At 42.3% G+C, this 24,828-nt stretch overlaps 2 protein-coding genes across 2 annotated transcripts in view; one reads left to right on the top strand and one right to left on the bottom strand.

The window, feature by feature from the left end:
• Positions 1-327: 327 nt before the first annotated feature.
• LOC119135267 (transmembrane protein 26-like) lies at positions 328-6,783 on the bottom strand. The gene is made up of 6 exons (XM_037272767.1): positions 6,395-6,783; positions 5,375-5,471; positions 5,085-5,177; positions 3,529-3,728; positions 3,316-3,395; positions 328-1,315 (listed from the first exon to the last, which is right to left on the bottom strand). The coding sequence occupies exons 1-6, from the start codon at positions 6,589-6,591 to the stop codon at positions 1,020-1,022; spliced, it is 963 nt and encodes a 320-aa protein (XP_037128662.1). The 5' UTR covers positions 6,592-6,783; the 3' UTR covers positions 328-1,019.
• A 3,989-nt stretch (positions 6,784-10,772) lies between these two features.
• arid5b (AT-rich interaction domain 5B) overlaps positions 10,773-24,828 on the top strand; it is a 55,477-nt gene continuing 41,421 nt past the window's right edge. Inside the window, 3 exon segments of the mRNA XM_037272776.1 lie at positions 10,773-10,887; positions 11,174-11,431; positions 23,164-23,398. Of these exon segments, the coding sequence (XP_037128671.1) occupies positions 10,867-10,887; positions 11,174-11,431; positions 23,164-23,398 (514 nt within the window). The 5' untranslated portion in view covers positions 10,773-10,866.

Raw genomic sequence — 24,828 nt, 5'->3', positions numbered from 1 at the left:
TATCTCACAAAAGTGAGTACACTCCTCTCATTTCCGGAATGTTTTAATTATGTCTTCTCATGGGACAACACTGAAGAAATGACACTTTGATCCAATGTTAAGTAGTCACTGTAGAGCTTGGATAGCAAAGTAAATGTATTGTTACTTCAAAGTAAAAATGTCATGCTGGAAGGACTCATGTACAATCATAACAATTACTGTCATAACAGTAAGACTCAAATTTTGCTCATTCAAAGTTAAAACAACAACAATTAAACAAACAATAACACAAATGGAATGAAATGAATGTACATTTTTTTCTCAGAATAAATGCAGTAGATGATCTACTATGAATCACTTTCGGGAGATTTTTATTGTGCTATTTGTCTTTTTATAGCAGATATAAAAACAACCAATGCTTGACAATTGTGTTACTGTCTTGCTAAAAACAGGAATGAACCATCTGAGTCAGCATTAGATGAAATACTTTAATTAACCGGTGTTTACGCATGAGTATGATCTGTTTCACCTTCCTGACTGAGTTCAAACGCTTGGTCCAATCTCCCAAGGCCGTCAGCACTGACAAGACGCTTTCCCATGTCTTCTGACCTTCATGCTCAGACTGCAAGAATTGGAACGGAAAGTCTTATCTTATCAGGGCTTGACGACTATTTTTATTTTGCTTTTTCTGTTGTGCTGACACACTTTCAGAAGGATCCAGAAACCAACAGACACTCCTTTTTTTTCCTGTCCCGCTTCCTCTTTTCCAGTTGGTCTGCTGGTGTCTTCAGTTTTCACACCACCCCGGTTACTCCAGTCCAATCCTCGATGAGAATTTATCAATCTGTCCTAGTTTAGCAACAGAAGGATTAAGCATGGAGATTGAATGTGGCGTCAAATGCAGGAACATGGTTGAAAAGAGTTTCCGGGGAAGTGACTTTGAGAGACTCATGAAGACAACGCAAAAGTATTACCGTCCAATCAATACAGTCAAGAATCACTTGGTTTCCCTTTTGCCCTGGAGATTTGATTCCACCTAATTACGGGATGGTAGTGCCCAGGCCACTGCCACTCCGAGAAGGTCTGAAGTCCTGGCAGATGACGGCCAGCCTGTACACGTTCAAAATGACCACCAGGAAGTTCTTGATGGCGAAGAAGACCAGCATTTGGTGGAAGACGTCGAAGAAGGTCATGACAGTGAGTCGCACCATCAGGAAGGGGCCGTCGTGGATAAACAAGGCCTCCACAATACTCCAGATGTCCGTGCTGTGTTTGGTCAGAAGGGAAGCCTCTCGTACATCCTGCTCGTCCACCGAGTCTGACTTGGAGTTCACCACTGTTGGAAACAAGCAAGAAAAGTGTTTTAAATGTTAGCAGTTTTCGCCACCAGAGGGCAGTACAAATACAGCTTTCGTGTAATATTGTCATTGAGTAGGTCAAACTCATCTTTTATTAAATACAGCCAAACACTACTCAATTAACTTAACATGGCCATTTGTTTTTTGGAATGTAGGAGGGAACAGGAGAACCAGACTAAAATCCACACTGGTAGAAAGAGAACTCCACAAAAGGAAGGCCGTGTCCCGGATTTCAACCCACAACCTCTGAACTATGAGGCGGATGGACAGCACCTCAAGTGAGTGAGCGTTTTTACTCTACATCATCAGATTGTTTATTTTGATGCTTTAAAGTTTACATTGGGTACATCCAACCTTGAGTTTACTCACTTGATATCAAATAAGCATCAGATTTTATTCCCAATTCAAAAAAGGCGAGATTCTGATCTGAAGATATGAGCCCAGGAGCTTTTTTTTTTTCCTGTTAATGGCCTCATGAAACTCAAAAGTGCCTTTTTAATGGTTGCTAGCTCGAACAACACTTATGTTGAAATCATTAAAGTGTAATTATCCAATTTATCCATTAACACCACTTTGCAAATTCGCTCATGAAAACGCCGCCCAGCTGGTATGAAGAGGGAATTTTCATAAACCTAGGTAACTATTTGCTGTGCATTCAAAGGTGAAGCACCGAAGCATGTTTATAAACATGTTGCACAACGTTTTCTGTGTTAACAAGCTGCACAAACACAAAAGCCGCACCCTAACAAGTAGGACACGAGATAAACAACACAAAGAGCACCATTGAGTGTTTCGTCTAAGAGCTCTAAAGCGCCACATAAATATTAGGATCAAAGCTCCCTTGAAAGCACGTTATTAAAAGCATCTTAGATCATGACAATGTTTAACTTTACTATTTGTTTCATGACATTTTGCTGCTTTTGATCATGGTCTACTTTTCTTTCGAAAAGGGGAAGTCAGCTCCAAATTATCTGCGTCGTAAAATGTTCTGTGCGGCCCACACAGTGTTCTGATGAATGCTTCGTTTGTGGAATATGAATTAAAGTTTTCTGAAGCTTAGCCCTGATTGGTTGAGACCTGAGACCCGGCAACTGTGATGTCATTTTCACTCGACAGCAGATGGCAAAATGGCCGATTCCAATGGCGGTTCTGCATTATTAACAGCAAGTCAAGATGAGGTTTTTTTTTTTTTTTTTTTTCCAGAAATCACCTGTCTCTGCTTTTGGATGATTCTGACTTTTCTTTTTATGTGATGAGTATGTACACTACCATTCAAAAGTTTGGGGTCACAAAATTGTTTGGGTGACCCCAAACTTTTGAACGGTAGTGTAAATATTATTATAATAAAATATTATGAATTAAATATTATAAATTATATCTTATATTTGTATAAGATTATATATAATCTATGAATATAAATATACATATATATTATAAGATTTTTTACACAGAAGATTATATATATAATCTATAAATAATTATCTAAATAAATATATACACTACCGTTCAAAAGTTTGGGGTCACCCAAACAATTTTATGACCCCAAACTTTTGAACGGTAGTGTAGCTCAACAACCATAAATGTTTTGCATTCGGACTCAGCGCTAGGGATAAAATGAGCGCTGGTTTTCAACTTTTTCCTTATGTCAACAGCGGTGGGGGCAGTGACCGCAGGTCCTTGGTGCAAACATTCAACTGCCACTTTACGGCAAGGTGCCAACAAACACTAGTCGTGCGCCACTTTGTAGACAGAGGCACTTACAGTGACGTACGGGTGTTAAATTGGTGACCTCATGACTGAGCTCTGGTTTGGTTCTCTGCCAGTGAGAAACCAAACTGCTCTTTGAAGATCTGCAAGTTGACTCAAACCCGGGACTGGCATCAACTGCAGTGCCCACCCTACACCGGCACCAGCTCAATGTGAAAGGAGCGTCGATGTCTGTGTTATTAGTAGGAGATTTTTGTTGTTGTTTACTCACCAGCCAAATGTAAAGGAAACTGCAACATGCTCCACGTCCATACAGCTAAGATGATATAGACCAACTGAGGACTGTTCTCTCTGGAAAAGACAACACACAGCGAGAAATTTGTCTTTTGGTACTTGGTGCTGGTCATTTTCAATTGTACTTGTACTGATAAGCAGCAAAGCACCAGCGTAGGCCCGATGAGCAAACATGATAAGAGCCACCCACTTGACATCTGACAGCGTCTCACTCGTGAATTCAAGGATGTCCGCCGCCGTTCCGACAAAGATCAGAAGGAGCTGGGAGAGTTCGTCCCTGGTGACGCCGCCCCCCAGGGGCAGGAGCCACTTTCCCACGATGAGGAGAATGAGCAGGATCTGATGAAGAGCGAGGATCCACTCATTGGAGCACAACGCCTGGTTGATGTTCTGAAAAACCCAGAATTGATAAGAGGGAAAAAAAAAGGTTATTTCTTCGTTAATGGACATCTGGATGTGTTTACGCTTGGCTCGGACTGTTGTAGAATGCAGCTAACTGGGTTCGTGCGCTGTTACGAGACTCTGCTGGATGTTATTGAAGCCTACCCCCACCCTGAAAAGAAAAAGGGACCAAACATATGGTTTCTTTTTGGGGATAAAAGCTTTCAGAGGTGTATCCATGACTCACGGGGTACATGGGTGTAGTGGCAATCTCGCAATTGCTCCAATATTTACTTTTAAAATGTTCCCGTGTTGCAGTATCAATTTGATTATCTGGGCTAATAAAACAAAAGCGGATACATTTATCTGACTGGATTGTTTTCTTTGTGGAGTTCTCCAGAGATCGCTTCTAAGACCACACAAAATTTGGATTTTTGTCTTCAGATACAGTACAAGAAATCTTTTGTTTAACAGCATGCTCTGGTGTATAATATTGCACTTTCTGTCCACTAGTGGCTTAATTGCGGCGTTCAACCTTTCCTGACTTTTCCCAACGGATTCCGGCCAATGCTCTTGAGAAGGCTCTTTGTCTCACCCCTTCCAACAGTCGGTTGCGCCTGCGACTTTGAGACGTCTGCTGCTGCATGCATTACGTCAACACTCGCATCTTTGTGCAATGTTCCTCGTGTGTTTATTCTCTCCACACTGCGAACCCAATTTGTCTGAGATTCTAAAACTTCAATGCTCCTCGATCTCGCGTCAAGTCAGTGACTGTGTAATTAGCTAAAGATTTAGCTGTATTTTTTTTTTCTTTGGACTCAGGACTGATGATGTGTCAGCATGTTGTTGACTGTCTGTGTTAGTCTGACACAAAGTTGGGGGTGGCAGTGGCTCAGTCGGGAAGGTCTTGGCTCAAAGAATTTGGTTTCGGGACCAAAAGGTGGCTGCTTCTGCACTCTTAGTCCAGCATTGTGCTTTTATGGGTCAAGAGACTTGAGTCTTTTGAAACTTCACTTTACCAGCTTGTAAACATACACGTGTCTTTGTTCCCTTATTTCTGATGGTGTAAACGTACGGCAAATTGAAATCCACAGTATATGGTCAGTTTGGTTTACAAAATGCCAAAATTCTAAATGATTCAAAAAGTGAATGGGTGCACATAACTTTTTGGGGAACACTGACTCATGACACCAATCATGTACTAAAGAGTCTCATGATAAATCGGCTTTATTTTGGGCTACCGTCACTCCTCTGCATCCTGACATTGCTGAGTAGTTTCCCCCCCCAAAATAATCTTGACTGTGTCACTCATTGCACAGCACAACTCTGCAGGCTGATAAAACACGATCGTGAAGTCCTCTTTACCTCAAGGTAGTTCTGGTACGTGAGGTTTTCCCCCGTGGTCTCGTTCAGGGTGATCACTCGTTTCACGTTCTCCCACGAGTCGAGCTTCTTGCACTGCGACAGGGCATATTCTCCATTAAGACCTTCCTAAAGTACATCTTGTAGCAAATACACTTAGCAGCACTTTTATCGGCATTGCACTTAGAAACCTAAAAGTAGTCAAAGATTCAATTAAAATACTACAAGATATTTTATCCCGTCTGAAAGCTGATGTCAAACAAAGTAATTTGTGATAATTGTGAGATCTCCACCTGAGGGTCGCCGGCTTTGTCCTGCTGGTAGTGGAGCTCCAGGATCCAAATGGAGGGGATGATACTGATCAGAAAGAGAAAGATGGGAGGGGAAAACCTGAAAGAGAGTACGCAAAAACATCATGAGAAGGCACAGCGGTAACAGATGATGTCATGCAAATAAACCTTCAGCCACCATTTGAGATTCTTTCAAAGTTGCTTTCTTAGGATTTGTTGCAGATACAGTCAAGCAAATTCAAGGTTTCCTTCAGTGTTCCCGAGGATCAAAATAAAGCGTTTTGTTCATCCTGTCTTGGAATAGCTCAGGAGAAATTGCTCCAGGAAAAAGTCTTTCAAGTTCTCCTCTCCTGTTCCTAATATTTTGCTTTCCTCATTCAGCTACAAGAGGCTTTTAATGTCAATCATAAGAAAGAAGTGTCTATTTTTGGCATCCAAATATTTCATCTCTTACTTTTTGGGTATGTTTACTGAACAAATAGACTGAGTTCCTGCAAGGCTTTTTCCTGCATATATGTGGATGTCAGAGGAAGTCACAGCAGCTTGAAAAGTAGTTTGTTCCACCCAATCCCTTCCGTAGAGCTTCTACGCCATCCTAACGAGTCGCCTTGCCCCAGAAATTAGAAGGCTTACATACATCCAATCCATTTCTTTTCTGCTGTGGCTCAACTGATTTGAAGCTTTACATTTCTCAAAAGTGTTATGCTTGTCTGTCATAAATGTGGGAGCGAAATTTCTTAATAAAAATGTACAAAACTGAAATTTATCTCGGCTGGCCAGGAACTCTCCTAGAAAAGCTCCCGGCCTAATTATATATTTTTAAATAAACATCCGTGTTCATGTCCTGTTTCTCAACATCATGCTTTCATACATTGATAGACTCAACCCCCCCCCCCCCCCCCCCCCCCATTTCAGGACAGGGGGGACCACCCTGTCCTCATTGTCCCGTTAAACAATAGCAGCAGCCTGACAGAAGATTGAAGTGGGAATAGAAAAAGTGCCTCGAATGCGCTTCTTTTTTACCATTTGTAATCTTGACCTTTCCTCCTCTTCAGCGTGACGATCATCTCCAGCAGCAGCGGCACGAAGAGCAGCGTGAGCAGCCAGAAAATGTTGTCCCCCTTCACCCACGTCACCCGCCACACACCCGCCAGCGACACGAAGAGAAAGAGCGCCCTGGTCACAATGGCGCACGTAAACTTCAACACGCTCAGCATCATCTTTTTCCTTCGCCCCTCCTCGAGCCGGTACCGTGCACACACTCCTGACTGACAAACTCGACATGCACGATGAAGTTTGTGGCACTCGCACACACGCAAAAAAAAAAAAGAAAAGTGGGCTCAAAGCTGAAGCTCCACCCCCGAGTGGGAGTGAGAATGGGGGCTGCTGCATGAATCCACTCGCTTTAGAATAAAAGCTTGCCGAGTTGATGTTGAGGATTTATTTATTCATAGATGGCAGTTTAGGGACTCCGTTTGCTAAAGGGTGGCGTCCACAAGATGGCGCCAAAGATTTCTGCATGCTACTGTAAATGCTGCAGCAGCAACTGTAATGCTGAGTCAGTCATGATGGGTCACTTAAATACTGGAGGGGGCCACAAGGTGTCATCAATGCTACTAGGCGGCCACGCACATTCTAACCAGATGCACGACAAAAAATGCAACTTTAAATATAGACAAAATACATGCATGCGTGCTGTCATATTTTTCATACAGCTACCTTCAGGAATAATTGAAATAGAATAATGTTTTGGTTGTCAAGTATTTTACACCAAGTGCCACCTAAAAAATACTTTGCTACCAACATCATGACCAGCATTAAAACGTAGTAGGCTTGTTAATAGTAGTAGCAGGCTGTCTCATTTCTAAGTAGTGCGTATTTAATATTATTGAAAGCCATCGTAACATTTAGCACAATTTTAATTTATACACTGTACTGTAGGGAAAAAACATTACATTATGCTCAAGGGTTATTTAGGCAGTAACTCTTGTGCATACCACTAGAGGGAGCCAGCGTGGTTCTCTCAGTTTATACCGTGCAGCATGAAAATGACCTGCTTCTACTGCGTGTTATGTCATTTCCTCATTTACACGAAAACACATGAAATTGGTTACGTGTGCCTGTATTTTCAAAAAATATTCTCGTTTAGTTTGCATGAACCAATCAGCCCTTACATTGTCTCAGCAGTCACATTAAAACCTTATGAGTCATTTTAATCACATATCTCATTATCTCGTTTATGCAGGAAGTCACTCGCCACCCAGGGGCGCACAATGCTCATGCTGACTTGTATTGAAATAAGCGGGCCCAGCCAGGCTGCCAATGGTGGTGAGGGGAAGCCACAGGCCGGCCCGTGACCTCGGAGGGCAGGCAGACCTTTCCTGTCTTTGTTCCAATATGTCCGTCATCATCATGCTAATTTATGTTTCTCTCTCTGTTCTGTGCTACAAAGAGAGTCGGTGGCAACAATAGTGGAAAAAAGTTCAGTTTCTGTGTGACGAGGCGGATGATGATGTACTGTCTTGTTGTCCCAACAGGGGGCGCTCAACACCACGCAATGAAGTGGCGTAACCTCCCACGGATGTTCCAGACAAAAAAAGCTCAGGTTCCAAGTGGATCGATCCCAAGTGCCTGTTTATTTTGGGTGAGCACAAGTCACATTTTCCAAAAATGTGCCTTCTTTCTTTCTCTCTTTTTTTGCTTTCTTGAACATGAGGGACAACCACATCAAATAGTTTTCAATGAGTGTTTTGACTTTTTTTTTTTTTCTTCTTAATAGTTGCTGGGGTCAAAAGTGAAGCAGGTGCCCCAATAAGCGCGCACACATTCCCCATGCGCTTGTTCCCAAAACGCCGGGCCGGGTGTATGCAGTCACACATGTCAGGCATTTGCATTGTGAGAAATTGCACTCGAAATGGGTAACACATGACTCACTCTCTCTCTCTCTCTTTCTTTTTTTCTCATCTCTGTGTCGACAGCTGCAAGCGGCCAAGCGCTTATTAGACAAATATGATTCAGAGCAGCCAGGCAGCGAGGCTCATCAAAGCTTTCCCCGTGTGGAATCTCTGACAATAATGAGATTTGCTGTAAAACAATATTGCGTTACCTTCATTTTCCTTTCTATCGTTCCCGACCTTAAAGCTGGAAAACCGCTGCGAATTCTGCATTAGCAATCAAAACAAGAGGCTATTATGCGGCACTGAGCTTCACCCCCCCCCCCTTCCTAAACTCCCTCCACCTCCTCCTCTTAGCTCATGTTGCCTGTGCAGTAAACAGCCCACAGATGTTTTACATTGATATGAACAAGTTTTCATTTGTGCCCGGCAGAAGAAGCGCAGGGATTAACCTCGCCGCGCACGCCAATTTGGTCCCAAACAGCGAGCGACTTTTTGCATAAGGTCATTTTAGTTGTCTGAACCTGCCGTCGCCATAGCAACCCAGAGTGATGACTAAATTGCCTTATAAAAGGAGATAAATCGTTAATGTGCAGAGGAGATTACTTCTGCGATGCAGCCACTGAGTCATATTTGAAAAAAAAAGGATCGTTTTGATTCTCGCTCATTTCAACAATTCATTGTGATGTCTTTATGTGGCAGATGTGTTTTTGCTTTTCTCCTCTTTTCCCTCCATCTTCACAATCCAGGTTCCAACGAGTGTTGAATTTTTAGGGTTCCGTGTTAGGACTAGGCCTTATTGTGTCTTCAGTATATGAAAAAAAACACCAACATTTTTATTAATCTGTCCGACCCAATAAGCGTCTTTTATTGATGTTTCATTTGCTGCTCCTTTTTTTTTCAACAGACCAACCCCGCAAATCTATCAAAATAGAACAGCACAATAAAAGCAGGCTTGTTAGCAATGTATGAGCCTGAGGTAGGAGTCCCATGTGTGGTTGCATTTAAAGGCCGCTACTTTCACATTCACTTGGCAGGGGTTGTAGCTCCCTTTCCTCTTTCAAAATTCCCATACAACCCCCCCGCCCCCGGCGCACTTTGTCGTCAATATCCGCATAGAGATTTTCGACGCGTGACACGCGGAAAACGCTGGCGATAAGAACTGGAATGGTGCCATCGATTTAAGCAAGGGGGGACCTCATTATGGAGGCCGCCATTCAATTTGATGAAACCTCATTGATTAAAGCTGCTATGATGGCAGTGAGGGAAATCAAGAGCAGATAACGCAAAAAGGACGCACGCTCGGCAAGAATAGCAACATTGTTGTCCCACATATTTTACTACCCTCGTCTTCAACCACTGCTGCCAACTAACAAGTCGTTAGCCTAATTGTGTCAATGCCTAAGTCATTTATCCATCTATTCACCTATCTATCTGTCCATCCATTTGTCTATCCATCTTTGTATATAATCTGCCTGCCTAATTTGTCTGTCTGTCTGATCCACTCCTGCAAGTTACGTGAAGTGGGATGAAAAAAAACAACGTGTTGCATAATCCACATTGCCAGTGGCATGTATGTGCGTGTATGCGCGCACATCTCAGCGTGCGTGTAAATGACTTGTAAAGAAACGGCGCCGCCCCGTGGACACAGTAGTTAGCGCACGAATAAACATCAGCCAATACAGCATCCCGACTGATAAACATAATGTTCTCTCTTTATATAGATAGCTATATAGATACATATATAGATAAATAGATCGTAGATTAAACACGAGAAATTAGTAATAACAACCTCGTATATTTATATGGATGGACGGATCGGACTGGGAAATAGGTCTGATAAATTTTCATACGAGTTTTATTAGTCACCCAAGAGGTTGTTTAAGGTTTTCTGACTGACACAAATTGCTGTAAACATAAAGCTGTTTATTTCCTGCTAGGACAATTAAATCAAACTGGTTGCATTGGTGGGAAAAAAGCAAAGAAAAGGCGGAACATCACGAGTCTCTCATTGCCTTTTGAGGAACCATTTGATGGGCCTATTAACTTTGATGTAACATTGTTTCTTGTCGGCAGCCTGTGTGTGTATGTGTGCGTGTGTGTGTGTGTGTGTGCGCGTGTGTCATTATGTGAGAAATGGGCTTTCATACTCACTCGTTTTTACACCAGTCCTGGAAGGCACATACACAGGGGGCGCTTCAAAAAAGCCTACAATCGACGCCACTTAAGCTTTTCGAGGCGGATAAATTACGGTGGGTCATACGTAGTACTAATAAGCAGAGTAATATTAGAATTGGTAGGATGTATAATCAAATGTCTCGATTCGGCCGTGATATCGCGACTAAACTGCTTTTTAGGTTAATAGCGGGGATACAAAATAATGTTAACTCGCAAAGACACACTATGCAATAAGCCAGACATGTAAAACACGTCGAAACACATCACATGAACTCGAAACGACACATTTAAAATGGCTGTTTAAAGTCCAACGGATGCTATCTTGAAGTGGCTCACTGTGTGTACCTTCCAGGACCTGCGGCGATCCATTCAAGCCAGCAAGTTTGGAGAGCGTGTTGACTTGAATCAATTCAGAACGTCGCGATGGAGCCGAACTCACTCAAGGTAATAAAACCGCCGCCGCGAAGCCCTTCTGCTTTCCACCTCGCTTTTTACCTTAGCCCCCACCGCGTCTTTCCGCGAGGCTGTCCCGCGTCCGAAACGGCCGACCGCCGCCAAACTTTGACATTTATCGTACGTTCGGCGTCGGTCGCATCCGCATCCGTCCATTTAACGGCTATTAATAGCTTAGCATGCGGCCAAAATAAACACAAGACGAGCGTGAGTGACATGTTTGTTGAGCCACTCGTTGTATTCGCCTGTGTTCTTATTGTGTGTGTTTTCTCCACAGTGGGTGGGCTCGTCTTGCGGCTTACACGGACCGTATATTTTCTACAAAGCCTTCAAATTCGCGAGCCGGGACGCCGAGGCTCGGATCCTTTCGCTTGGGGACTTTTTCTTGGTGCGCTGCAAGCCGGACGAGCCCGTGTGCGTTGCCGAGCTGCAGCTTCTCTGGGAGGAGAGGACGAGCAGGCAACTTTTGTCCAGCTCAAAACTTTATTTCCTACCAGAGGACACTCCCCAGGGACGCGACGTCTCCCACGGAGAGGTAAGGGGGCGAATATATTTATTCATCAGCGGCTTTAATTGTTTCCACCGCCCCCCTCCTTCTCTCCCCTCCCTCCGTGCTTCATTCCGATCCCTGGCATATTTAGTGCATTAATTAGTTGACGTGACGATGTGTGCTTTGCTGTTTTTTCCTCGCCATTGTGCTGCGTGTGCACTTGCCTAGCGTTCGACGTGGGAATAAAACCCGTATTGCGCTCGGAAAGCATGCATAATGCATTGTTGTGGACGTTCGGTAGGCGGAAATTGCACAATAGATGAGAATGCGCTGCATGGTTTGCAGATGGTGTGGATACGTGTAAGCGACCGATGTACAGCTATGGTTTGGAATTTGTACGTAAGTCCGAACGAGTCTTCACGGTCACTAAGCAATGCGTGCAAAGTCAACGTACGTAGCGTAACGCAGGACGCCGACGTGGTAAACAAACGACTCCCCGTTTGTAACGTTGAACTTTACGTCTTATGTCGGGACCTTCGTAACAGAGGACCCCCGCCTCCCCTCTAGTGTTCTTTGGCACCATTCGTAACATTAAACATATGTGTCGTTTATTGGAATATTGACGTTGTATACTGAGGACACTTGGACTGTACAAAAGGGCAATTGTTCACTAAACAGTAGCTTTTCAGATTCACGTGTTATTTGTTTATTTATTTATTTATTTCTCGTCATTTTTTTTTTAAACAAACGACATCTTTATTTTGAAAATGTACCAATAAGTGCAAGTTTAAAAAGAAAAGGTTCCAAGGGTCAGCCGCACCGCCTATAAAGTTGAATGAAATTTTTAACAATTCAATAACTCCCTGAAGTTTTAGGAAGTACACAATGTTAATATTTTACACAATCTTGTTTAAAGTCCAAATACTAAGCGCAGCATCGCTTACTAAGTTAACCGAAAGTGAAAGTATCTAAATGTAAATGTTTTATCTTAACATGTGAAAACAAGGAGCCTGTCATTCAAAACTAAGATGCAACTACATTACTTATGCTTAATGTAACTATATTTGAAAAAAGTACAATAGCCACAGGAGAAACTATTAATCCCAGACCAACAACCAGCCATCCATCTCAATATCGAACATGCTTTCTGGTATCGGACATTGCCCGAGTCACTGGTAAAAACGTTTGATTTTTGGGTCAAATCTTCTGCCAAAATAAAAACTAATCTATTTAACAAGAAACAATGTTGGCACACTCAATTAGCTTTATTGGGCCACCAAAAATGACAGAGCGGGCCAGATATGGGCCTCGGGTTTGGCACCTGTCGAGTGTATTTGGCCAGCTGAAACAATTTGCGTTGGCACAATGTCAAAACATTGATGTTGGACCTCGTAAAACAATCCCTCCCCACCTCTGTACTGTACTGATGTTTTTGTTTTGGCTCTCATATTGCAACGGCACTTTAATGGACCTCTTCAGCATGCACATTCTTCATTCCCTCCTTCTTCGCTGATTCTCTTGTCTTGTTTATGTGCAGGAGCGTTGCACAAAGAAAGCCGTGTTTGTACTCGAAGTCTTCCGCTCAAGGTTTACTTGCATTCTTTCCTCTTGAGTAATAAGCGCGCCTATCACGTTTCCCTTTCATGAGAAACATGGCTATTTATGGCCCCCGACGCAGCTTACACAAGCCATCATCTTTGTCGCTCCGATGCCTATTATGAGCCGTGGGTATCAGCTCCACCAGAACAAGCTCACATTCCTCCCCTCCAAATGTCTTCTTGGCCTTTAACACGCTGCAATTATTTCGGAATCTCTTAAAGGCACGCTTGTGCAATATTAGCGCATTGAAAGCTGAAAGGTCCAACGCAGACATTTTCACCCGCCCTCAATAGGGAATTATGGAAATAATCTTTTCCACGGTCAGGCTGCCCCCATAGCGCCTTTCTTATGTGTACAGGCAAGTGTGAAAAGAATCAACTACTGTTTAGAGTTAAATGGAAAATCCAGCCGCAATTTTTGTCGCCATCATGGAGAATTATTATTTTTTTTGTATCAGCTGGAAGAGCCCGGCTAGTGAATAGAAAATCGATGAAATAGCTAAGGTTGCTTGTAAAAGAATTCACTGTTTTAAATGTAATGTTTATAGTGAAATAATTAAGCTAAATACCTGAAAGTTATTTGGATAGAATACGTTTATTTGACCCTTTTCATTTATTTACACGCAATGAATTTAAGTGCCTGACAAAAAAAAGACATTTCAATTCACCAGTTTTTGAAGAAAAATGGTGACTTTAGAGCAGGGGTCACCAACCTTTCTTAAACCGAGAGCTACTTCCTGGGTACTGATTAAGGCAAAGGGCTACCAGTTTGACACACACTTCTGAAATAGCCAATTTGCTCAATTTAGCTTTCACTATGTGTTATTATTGTCATTTCCAGTTCACATGTGTGATTTTAACAAGAATAGCAAAAATACAGTCAAACCTCGGTTTTCGACCACAATCCGTTCCAGAAGGCGGTTCGAGAAGCGAATCGGTCGAATTCCGTATCTATTTTTCCCATTACAAATAATGTAAAAAATTTTAGTCCGTTCCCAGACTAAAAAAAAACGCCTTTTATTTATTTATTTATTTATTTATTTATTTTTAGCATTTTTTCATTTGCGCATTATTGTCTGGTCGCTCAACTGCAGCGCACCGCCGAACGCGCAACCGTAGCGCGTCGCCCACCGCGCAACTGCACCACGCTGGTCGCATTATTGTGATAGAGCCGTCGCTGAAATTTAGAAAATATTTTTAAAGTCCTGATGTACTTTCCAAACTTTAAGTGGACCTAAGTGCGCAGGGAGCTTAATTTTGTCCGATCGCGCAACTGCAGCGCGTCGCCGACCGCGCAACCGTAGCGCGTCGCCGACCGCGCAACTGAACTGCGTCACCGACCGCGCAACTGCACCGCGCTGGTCACATTATTGTGACAGAGCCGTCGCTGAAATTTAGAAAATATTTTTAAAGTCCTGATGTACTTTCTAAAATTGAAGTGGACCTCAGTGCGCAGGGAGCTTAATTTAGTCCGATCGCGCAACTGCAGCGCGCCGGGCGCTCACTGTCGCATTGCTTTAAGAGCGTCTTTGTGTTTTCGGATGGCTTTACTGCTCCCACTTGCTTTCTTTGGAGGGACGATTAAGGGGTCCTCAAAGTAACGAAAATACAATAACAACGGAGTCAGTCGGCATCCGCGCCGCGCGGTCGGGTTTTCTCAGGTCCTCCCGGCTCATCTCGCGAGGTTCGACCTCCGAATTTTGTTCGTCAACCGTAGCAAAAAAATCTCGATTTTTTTTTTTGTTCGAATTCCGATTTGTTCGAGAACCGGGACGTTCGAAAACCGAGGTTTGACTTTAAAATAAATAGATGCAGCTCACTGACAAGTGCCGCTATTTCAGCTAATTTTAGAACAGTCCTGCGGGCGACTCATGTGGTCCTCACGGGCGACCTGGTGCCCGCGGGCACCGTGTTGGTGACCCCTGATTTAGAGCAACAAAAAAATACAATAAAAATAAAATAGAGATTTTAAATATTACCATGTTGTAATAATTAAGTCAAAGTACGGCAAGAACAACATTAAAAATATCACATTGCGAAAATAAAATTTTAGGTTTCTGAAGCAATGCGTGGTGACGTTTGGAACTGTGACAAGAACAACATCTCATCTATGAACAAAGCAAACCTTTTTCTGGCAATCCTTTAGATTGCATCCATTCCATTTCCTGCTGTACAAAAAACACAAATGACTGCACGTCTCTGGCATGACACATTTCCCCTGATTTGTGTCGTGTATATTAAGCTTAGCTTACATTCCTCTCTGTGTGCGTATGTCCGTAAACTATCTTATCAGCCCAGCCAGCAAATTTGATGTGAACCCAACAAAAGAGAAAAGAGTTCTCCTCTTTGAGGGGAAAAATGATGATGGGGCATTAAAAAAAAGACGATATGATACCAAAAAGCAATTTCCTCCCTCCTCTCGCTTTGCATGAATTATGCAGCATCTTGCATCACATGGCCTTAAAGCTTTGAAGAGCATTTTTGCGTGGGTGGGTGTTGGGGGGGGGGGGGTGCGTTCGAGTGCATCCAGCGAATGGGAGCTCTTTACTGTCCACCGTGTTACAACACAAAGAGGAAGTGGACCGGAGCCGACAAGCTGCGGAGGCCTTGGCGACCTTCGCCAAACGCCGACTTTGCCCCGTGATGCTAATCTGAGTCAGCGGCGAGCGTTTACAGATGCAACGTGTAATCCCAAAAACAAACATGAGCTGGGAGCGGAGGGGCGGGGGAGAGGGACGGCTGTTGAAATTTGCCACTGTGGGAAAATGTCAACACGGCAAGGGGGAATTACATTTTCAGCTATTTGAAAGCTCACATTACTCACCTTTTGGTGTTTATGAGGGGTGATCGTGGCTCAAAATTGACGAAAATGAAAAGTTGTCAAAAGTAAATGGACGTTCTCTGAAAAAAAACTAGTTAAAAAATGTAATATTGCAATAATAAGGCTTTCATTGTTAGGGTCCGACTATTCATCGCTCGGCATCTATTTGTGCGCATTTCCACCGTTTGTGGGCCGACGAGGTCCCTATCGTAAACTCGTTCACTCTAAAGTCATACGAGTATGAGGAACAGAAAAAAGTTGTACTTTTAATAATAGAAAATAAATATTCAAACTTGGTGTGGGATAATCTCACCGTTCTACTACAAAAAATGAAGTAAATGCATTAAGTTGCCAGTTGCCGAGAAATTAATTGTTGTATTTGAAAAATATGTCATGATTTACGCGATTTGGAAAAGAAAACTTGGTTTTCTTCTCAGTGTGCCCGTGTGGGAAAATGTAAGGACGTCAGTAGGAGGACTGACATTTTTAGTGTCCTCACGAGGGTTCGATTAATGGCCGACGAGTCGCTTACCCGTGTAAATCTGTAACTCGAAGCCGTCTGACATTCGCCCGCTGACCCCCGCGCGGATAGCAACTTGACAACGTTGCGTCTCACAGGAAGTGTGCTACATTTTTATTATTATTTTTTTTGATTGGCCTGTAATGAGCGCAATGAATGTGGCGCATGATGACAATGTAGCCACTTAGAATTCCATTTGTGTCATTTTGCACAGCAGACACATTTCAGATTTCAAAAGCTGCTGGCTTTGTTGCTTGTTGAATCACAAAGATTATTTTTATAATATGGCGAGGGAGGGGGGTGAAATGAGGAAATATTACAAGAATTGTGAGCATGCCATATTGTTGACGTATGTCATAAAATGGTCGGGTCAAAAAAGACATCTTGAATACAGATGAGATGTTGTTTTCAAAGTAACAGTTTGCTTTTGCGAGAATATAATGTCATGCTCGATCAGGGGGGAAAATGTCCTAATTTGATTGAAAAGTGAAACTTTGGGGTACCACATTAGTCTAAAAACAACTTGCTTTTGTCATGTGTCAATATTTGAACGAGGCTGTCATCAAGTGCAAGTGTTTCGGACAAATGTTTGTTTCTATTAGCACAGACCAAACAGCAGCAGCAGTGATGGTGGATGACAACTTGACTTTCATAAAATTTATGATGCCTTCTTATCAGCGTGGCCTCAATTTTCACTTTGTACGCCAACCACTAACGTCTTTAATACGAGCTCACCATAAAGTCCACTATGGGGGCGGGGGGTGTTATTCTTGTAATTCTTCATTGTATGCCGGGGGCCCAGCCAGCCTTGTTTTCCAGCCCCCCTACCCGCCACCACCAGCTGAGCCCCCCCTCCCGCCCTTTAAACAGCCTTTTGTGCCAAGCCGCTGGGCCGTTATGAGCAACCCTCGGTCGGGGCCCCTCCACGCAGGCGTTAACTGACGTGCACGCTCTTGCTAACGCAGCGCTAACCCAAGAGTGTCATTGCCCACGCAACTCCTTTACAACATCTTCCCAAATCAAGTCCAATTCAATTTGACCTTTGCTTATCGGCGTGACCCCGACGACTGAGAATCCCCACACGCAGAATGAAAATCGAGTGGCCGGCTAATAGTAAAAATAATTGATGCCCGTTATAATTGCATTGAAAAAGAAACAAAACATGGATTATTTTAACCCCAAATATTTTGGAACAATTGGGGATATACCTAAATATAATTTTTGAATTTTCATGAATAATACTTCATCAGTATTCATCCTTTCATGCATTTTTCTCCTTTGTCCAGAAACAATTTCAAGTTCTCAATGACAATGCAGATATTTAGATGTTTTTTGTTTTTGTTTTTTTAATTATAACCCCCCTCCCCCCAGCTCGGCCAATATTTCTGCATCGCATTATGTTAATGCACTTTCATAATCACCTTTGATTCCTTGTGACCTCTCGCTTCCTCCCAGCTGACGCTCACTCGCTTGCTTATATTGATTGTCGTGCCAAACGTTATGGCGCTATTCCACACACACGTGTCCCACACTGTATTTGTAGCAAAATGAGATTGTTTTCATTTGCTGCTCTTTTGATTTTTTTTTTTTTTCTTTTCCGAAAGGAGGGGGGGAGTAGGGAATAAAAGGAGCCCTGAATGGCTAATTCAGGCATGTGGGAAGCACTGGCTGAGCTAAGTGGCTTAGCCGTGCGGCATTTTGATGGATTGCGCGTTGAATGGGCGAGTGTAAATGTGAACCTCGGCGACGGCGCTTCCTCGTCCTGTGTGCAATTTACAAATTGCAAATTCCTCGTTGGCACAACAATGGCTGGAATTGAGGAGGTGGTACTGGTGCCTGCCCGCATAGCTAGTCATTAACTTGCAACACTTCCCTCAAGTGAATTCCTTGCCATTGCTGAAATAGCGTGTCAATTATTACCAGCTTTTTAGAATGGTGTCAGCAAAACGAAACAAAAAAAACGATGCCCAGTTTTCCTTGAAAAGACGATGGAAATAACTATGAATTCCTCCACTTTAGCAGCGTTCAACAAATTTTCATTCATTTTACCGAATAAATTTGTAAACTTAGAGGAAGAGTAATTACCAGGACAAAGTGATAATTTGAGGAGTTTTCGTTTCGTTTATTTCAAACATGGAAATAAAGTAAGATTACTGTACACAAATGAAAAGACAAAATACATGCATATACATATATATATATATATATATATATATATATATATATATATATATATATACACATAAACTAAAAGAGTAGCAATCAAGATATAACCACAAAGGAAACCATAAATCATATTCACATGCCTGAAAAGGAGTGGGAAGAAGTATAATTTATTTAATCCCACCCCCTTTTAATAATCCCTAAATACCCAGCCATAAATCATTTTGCCTCACTTATCCTAACAAAATACTAAATTACGAAATTATCTTCCACCTGCTGATCGCTAGAACACTAAACATATACCTACACAATATTAATACATACATATATCTCACACACAAACATTTAACATACATACATACCTCAAATACAACACAAAGATACCTGAATGATAAAAATAAACAAAATAAAAAACAAAAAACAGCATGAACAAAACAATGACAGACAAACAAAAACCAACAAAGAAACGTAAATAAATAAATACTAAGCACCCCGTGATACTCAAACACCCTCATGTCTGTACCTTGTAAAAATAATTTCTTCTTTATATCTTTTTTTAAACTGATTGAGTTTTAAATTTAAAAATAATCTATTATTTAGGGGCGATCAAATATTGTGGTTGCATTCGGCTTTCCTTTGTGTGAAGCTTTGGGCCCCGTTGTTGTCTCTCTTGGAAGCAGGATGTCAAACTGCAGGCTACAAAGCTGCAAAGATTCCAAAAGTGGCTGACCAAGCACTTTTGTTATTTTTTTTGTTTTTGTTTTTTTTGCAGCATCACCCTACAACTTCTGACACCTCACACACAAGCCTTTGAAAACTTGTTTGCTTTTGAAAACGACCTCATGGTATCTGTGGTGAAAGATGAGATCAAGCGGCATTTGAGTTACGCTTTGACAAGAGCGAGGGTCTGATTTGATAAGAATTCAATCGTCGTATGCCAAGAAAACAAGTCGATTGCGTAAAGTCCCAAGTTGATGTGAAGTAAATCGAGGACGTGGTAATAATCCTGGCTCTTCTCTTTTTTTTTAATTTATTTATTAATTCCCAGTAAAGTTTGTTTTGGGCTAGTCGGGCCAAGGTCAGTCATGTGGAGGAGGAGATAGATAATGAACTCGTATTGTGTTTCATACTCTCTCGCTCTGTCTCGCGCTACCCCCCCCCCCCCCCCACCCCCTCATTGTCGGTGTCACCATGTCCATTACTCAATTACTAATCTCCTCTGGCCTGCTAAATTCCTGAGCTGACCTCTCAGAAGTTCAGCAGGCTGAAACCTTTGCAGCGTGACAGCACCTCTGTGTGTGTGTGCGTGTGCGTGTGTGTGTGTGTGTGTGAAAGACGCCCACTCAGTGAGAGCCCCCAAAAGGCCCCTTCTGTGAATGTATTGTACTGTAGGCAGTAGCTGGCAATTAGTAGAATGCCTTATAGTCAAAGTGGACTTGTACCTTGACTTGCTGTTTTACTTAAAAAATGTCATCTGTTTGTGTGATGTAACTCACGGTATTTTCTGTGTGGCAGTTATTTTCCCTCCCTTTGAAATATTTCGAGGTGTCGCGTCATTTCTGAGGCGGGGATTTCAAGTCGGGCTATTCCGGAGAGTTTAATTCCAACGAAATGGCAGGCACCGGGAGGGTTTATTCATTTATTTACTGATTTATTTATTGATTTGATGAGATTTTTTAAAATCTATGCTTGAACAGCAAATGTCTGTTCAGTCCACTCCGAGTACATTATGCCCCATCAAAGCAATCAGGTTCCTGAGTAATGTTATGTTGCTGCAGTATTAACATGAATTATTCATGGCAGAAAGAACGCAGGCACAAAGTAAAGTCCGGCTAGTGCATCGGTGTCAAACCCGAGGCCCGGGGGCCAAATCCGGCCCGCAACATCATTTTATGTGGCCTGTGAAGGCAAATTATGTTTTCATGTTTCTTGCAAATTGTCTTCACTTTTAAAAACACTGAGACGAGATTGTCATGATTTTTTGTTACAGACCACTCCTTTAAATGAAATTGAAAAATAGTTGAAGAAAGAATTTACGCTTGAGCTTTACTGCCATGCAGGAAGCAAGCATTTGCATTTTGGAAGCTACTAAATATGGTTCCTTGCTCTGTTGCGCAATCTGTTGCTTTAAAGTCTTGTTGTTGTTCTTTTCGAGAATGTGCCTCGTCAATGATTTTCTGGAGCGTGACCAGGCATGCCTAACATTTATTTTCCAAATAAATCCTCTCTCTTTAAGATTTTATGCGACAGTAAATGCAGTTTCTTTTTGTTTTTGCGCTGATTTACAATGTCATCACAATGCCGCAGATGGTGAAAGTAATAAATTGTCCAGTTTTTTTTCCCCCCAAGTTCTGGCATTTTATTAGGGCGCCGCGGACTTGAGGCGTACAGTAACTTGACTCGCTGGTGGCTTTTTGGTGTCACTACTCTCTTACAGTCCAACTTCCTGACTACATCTCACACTTCATCGAAAAAAACGACAGCAAAAGTAATGGCGAGATTGACCTTCTTTTTCCAGATGGATTCTGTTGAGTTATGCACACTTGTGCAATTTGGCGAGAAAGCACAATTCACATCAGCACAAAGCCATGAGATGGTGAGACGAAAGTGTAAATTTGACAAGGAAATAATCTTTAGAGAAAAAGAATTGTAATTTGAAGATGCATTTGGCAAGCTCATTGTGATTATGAATCATCACCGCTACTCGAGCACAAAACAGCGAGATGTGTTAACACCGCTGCAACAACAGGATGATGATGATGAATATCCATGGAATGCAATATAGCAGAAATATACTATACGCTCCAACGTGCTTTTTAATTACACTGCCGTTTGGATGTTCAGAGTGAGTTATTATGACGCCGCCTGGCATCAAACTTGCTGATTTTGAGCACATGAAGCGGCTTTTGGCCGCGGGGCTGAATGCTATTTACTGCTAGCGACACGTTATTGCAACGGTCTTTTTTTCCCTCCGTCGGTTTGTCATCGCAAGGAAAAGTTGCTTACAGCCACCCGCCACCACTTGACAGCTCCAGACAGCTCATTATAAGATGAGCGAAAGAGGGGGAAAAAAAAAGCCCTGTTTGATGTTTTTACTTAGCGAGCGAGCGAGGGAGGCACAGCAGCTCTATCAAGCGTCCCTCGCAGGCCTTTTTTTTTCTATATAAGGCAATACCGGCTCGAAAACTGGCCGGGATTTGATACGGCCGCGCTGCGCAGCTTAATGTGAGAACTGAATATGGGTAATTGTTTGGACAGAGCACTCCGGGAGAACGCCGGGAAGTTTGTTTTGACAATGTGTTCTTTTTGCTTTTACGGAAATGTGACTGAAATGGAGAAGAGGGAGGGGAAGGAAGACAAAATGAGAGGTTTACATTTTTTTGCTCTAAACTCATCATTATCTGCTTTGGAAAGGCAACATGCTGCTCTTTGGAGTTTGCAAGTGTACCTAAACAAGTGTCCACTAAGTGCTGATGTGAAATTACTCACTCGGCACTGCTGAGAGTCTCAACTCTCGTGCTGTCCAAAGAACAACAACAACAATGACGTGACTAGTCTTTAGACAATCCTAATTTTGGCCATTGGTAAGCGTCCATCTTAAATGTGGCAGTACTTGAGTCCACATAATGTATTTGACGCACATTGGCCATAAATGGGTAAATTAAGCAGTGTTTTATGGAGCTGCGTTGACCTCCTGCTCGTATATCCCCGCTACCAGATTCGTCTTTTATAACTCAAATATATGATCCGTGTGTTTTTATTACATTATCCGTGGATATGACAACAGGGCATTGCTTGAGTTGAGAGATTGAGAGATTTGCTAGCTCAAGAAGGAAAAATGAAATTCGCCGCCATGGCCATAAAAGTGAATTGAGCCGCATTCATTCAGTTGCAGCTCGTACGTACGACAAAGGGCTCGAGCTTGTATATACTTTTGTGGTTATTATATTGTCATTGCTTTTGCCTAGCAGCCTCAATGGCTGTGATTCGTGTTGCCTGTCTGCAACCCCCCCCCCAGCACATCTGTCCTCCAGATTTTGGGTAATAGCTGTCTTCCGGTGCACTCTTTTGTCAGGAACAAGCGCGCCTGCCATTATTAGGCCTTCAAAAGAAACTGCACTACTTTGAATTATTAAACCAAATCAAACGGATTTGAGTCCTCACATCACGTCCACTTCTCATGCTGCGTATGAAACGCATCCCGCCAGGCATTTTGATATTCTTGTACAATGATTTGCAAACCGTTTAAACCAAGCACCGGAATAAATAAAAGAAAAACTCAGCGCCCTCCCCAAGTAATCACCAATCATACCCAACATGATACAAAACAGCTAAGCAGAGGTTATATTCCTAAAATGATTTTAAGTCTTCTAAGCCACTGCAATATTGTGCAGTTAAAACATGAATGCTATAGGACAATAAAAAAATTGTACTCATTGAATTCAATTCAAATGCATTCCACAGGAAAGTTCAGTACAAAGCGCTGTACCACTATGAACGTTATAAAAAAAAAAAAAATAATAATGTCAACGTTGTCCTTAGAAACAGTTTAATACAATTCAGCTGTACTTACCAAATGAATAAATATAAATCAAAGCAACTGTCAAATTATGCACATTTAGTTGTTAGAAGCCGCATAATTGCTTAAATGGCTTTTTTGTTTTTCCGCTCTAAGCACGAGGTGATCGCCGTGTCAGAGAAGGTGATCGTGCGTCTCCAGGACCTGGTCAAGTGGACGCTGCCAGACTTCTCGGGATGGGCCCACGGCCTGAAGGCGGAGCCCCTCAAGGCCTCGGTGCTCCGCGAGTTGGGTACCAACGGGCGCCGCGAGGCACTCCACCGCTACCGCGAGAGCACGCTCACCAGCGGACTCAACTTCAAGGATGTCCAGCGGGAGCGGGTACGACTCGGTGAGTGAACACTTGATGAAATCTTCAGTAGCATTTCATTGCTTTAATCAGGATGTGAACTTGCCATCTATATGATCTGTCTATTTGCACGTATTGCGGTTAAAAAAGCCCAAGTGGCTAATTGCTGCTAGTGCTAACAAGTAAGGGAAAGGGAATAAACACTATTTTGTGGTTATTCTTGTGTAATTGTACCAAAATGATTTTTCTATGCTATCAGAGGCTATAATAATGCTAAAAGTGCAACTCCGTTTCTAACTTTATTGTTTGTTTGTGATTATGTTTTAAGGTTGCCATTTTGGTGTTATTTAGTAAGTTTATTGTTATCTGGAAAGGGTACACGGCCACATTTTGTGATTCTACTTGGGATGATGTCAAGCAGCAAAGCTTACTAAACTCTGGTTGATTAGTGGATTGTTTGGAAGCATTTGGCAACTGTTAATCACACACGATGAGACACTTCTTGTCCTTTGGCTAAACTTTTGTTCTATAGTAGATTAATTGACAAGTGTTCTCATTGCGTGAAGCTATGCCAGCGATATGATAGCATTTTTCAGGACAATTCTACCAGCTTGTTGTCATGTAAGTCCCTGAGACCGTTTAGGAGTGGTGGCAGCGTGCCTCCTACCTACTCCTCATCCGCCCTATATTTTGTGCTCGAATGACCACGCGTGCGTTCATCGTGTCCACAATCGGATGTCACGCAGCGTTTCATCAATCAAAGCGCAACATAAAGCCTCGGCGACTCACGTTGAGAGGAAGCAATTTGCTCTAACAATGTAATCATTGCAAAGGACATGACATGTTGCAGTTAAGTAAATATACCCTGTCGTCATTTGGCCGGAATGGCACATCAAGCTCACCAAAACCGTTAAAAACACCATCAGTGCGTTACTCAGTGTATCCATCTTTGGCCATCCCATTAAAATCCATATCTCTGCTTTCATAATCCTTTGATGATTTTTAAATAGCTTCTTGAAAAACAAGGCTCTCTAACGGCTCTATTGATGAATTCCAAGGAGAACGCGCACGCCTCTCGGCGTGTGTTTAATGTCTACTGCGCTAATGCCCTTGATTGCTCCACATTGCTCTCATCTCAAATGCAAAAATAAAAATAAAAAATACCAAGAAGCAGGGCAGAATCAATAAGGGATGCTTTGTTGCAAAAAAAATCAATCCAGTTTAGATGTGTTTGTGAGCGCGGGATTTCTGGCATTTGAGAAAAGAACCGCATCGAGATACATTTGTGTCTCTGCTACATCCAAGTGTCAATATGACTGCAGTCTCTCTGGTGATGAAACTTGTTGTAAATCTTTATCCTTAATTTTGACCCCAAAATGTCAGATCTTCTATGAAGACATTGTCATTTTTTTTATTTTGCAGGAAAATGCTTTTTACATCTCCTTTAATCAAATAGTAGTTAGAGTTAAATG

The sequence above is a fragment of the Syngnathus acus genome, chromosome 15, assembly GCF_901709675.1.
Source record: "Syngnathus acus chromosome 15, fSynAcu1.2, whole genome shotgun sequence".
NCBI lineage: Eukaryota > Metazoa > Chordata > Actinopteri > Syngnathiformes > Syngnathidae > Syngnathus > Syngnathus acus.
The sequence above is the reverse complement of the archived record's forward strand: the minus strand, read 5'-3'. Positions and strand labels throughout refer to the sequence as shown.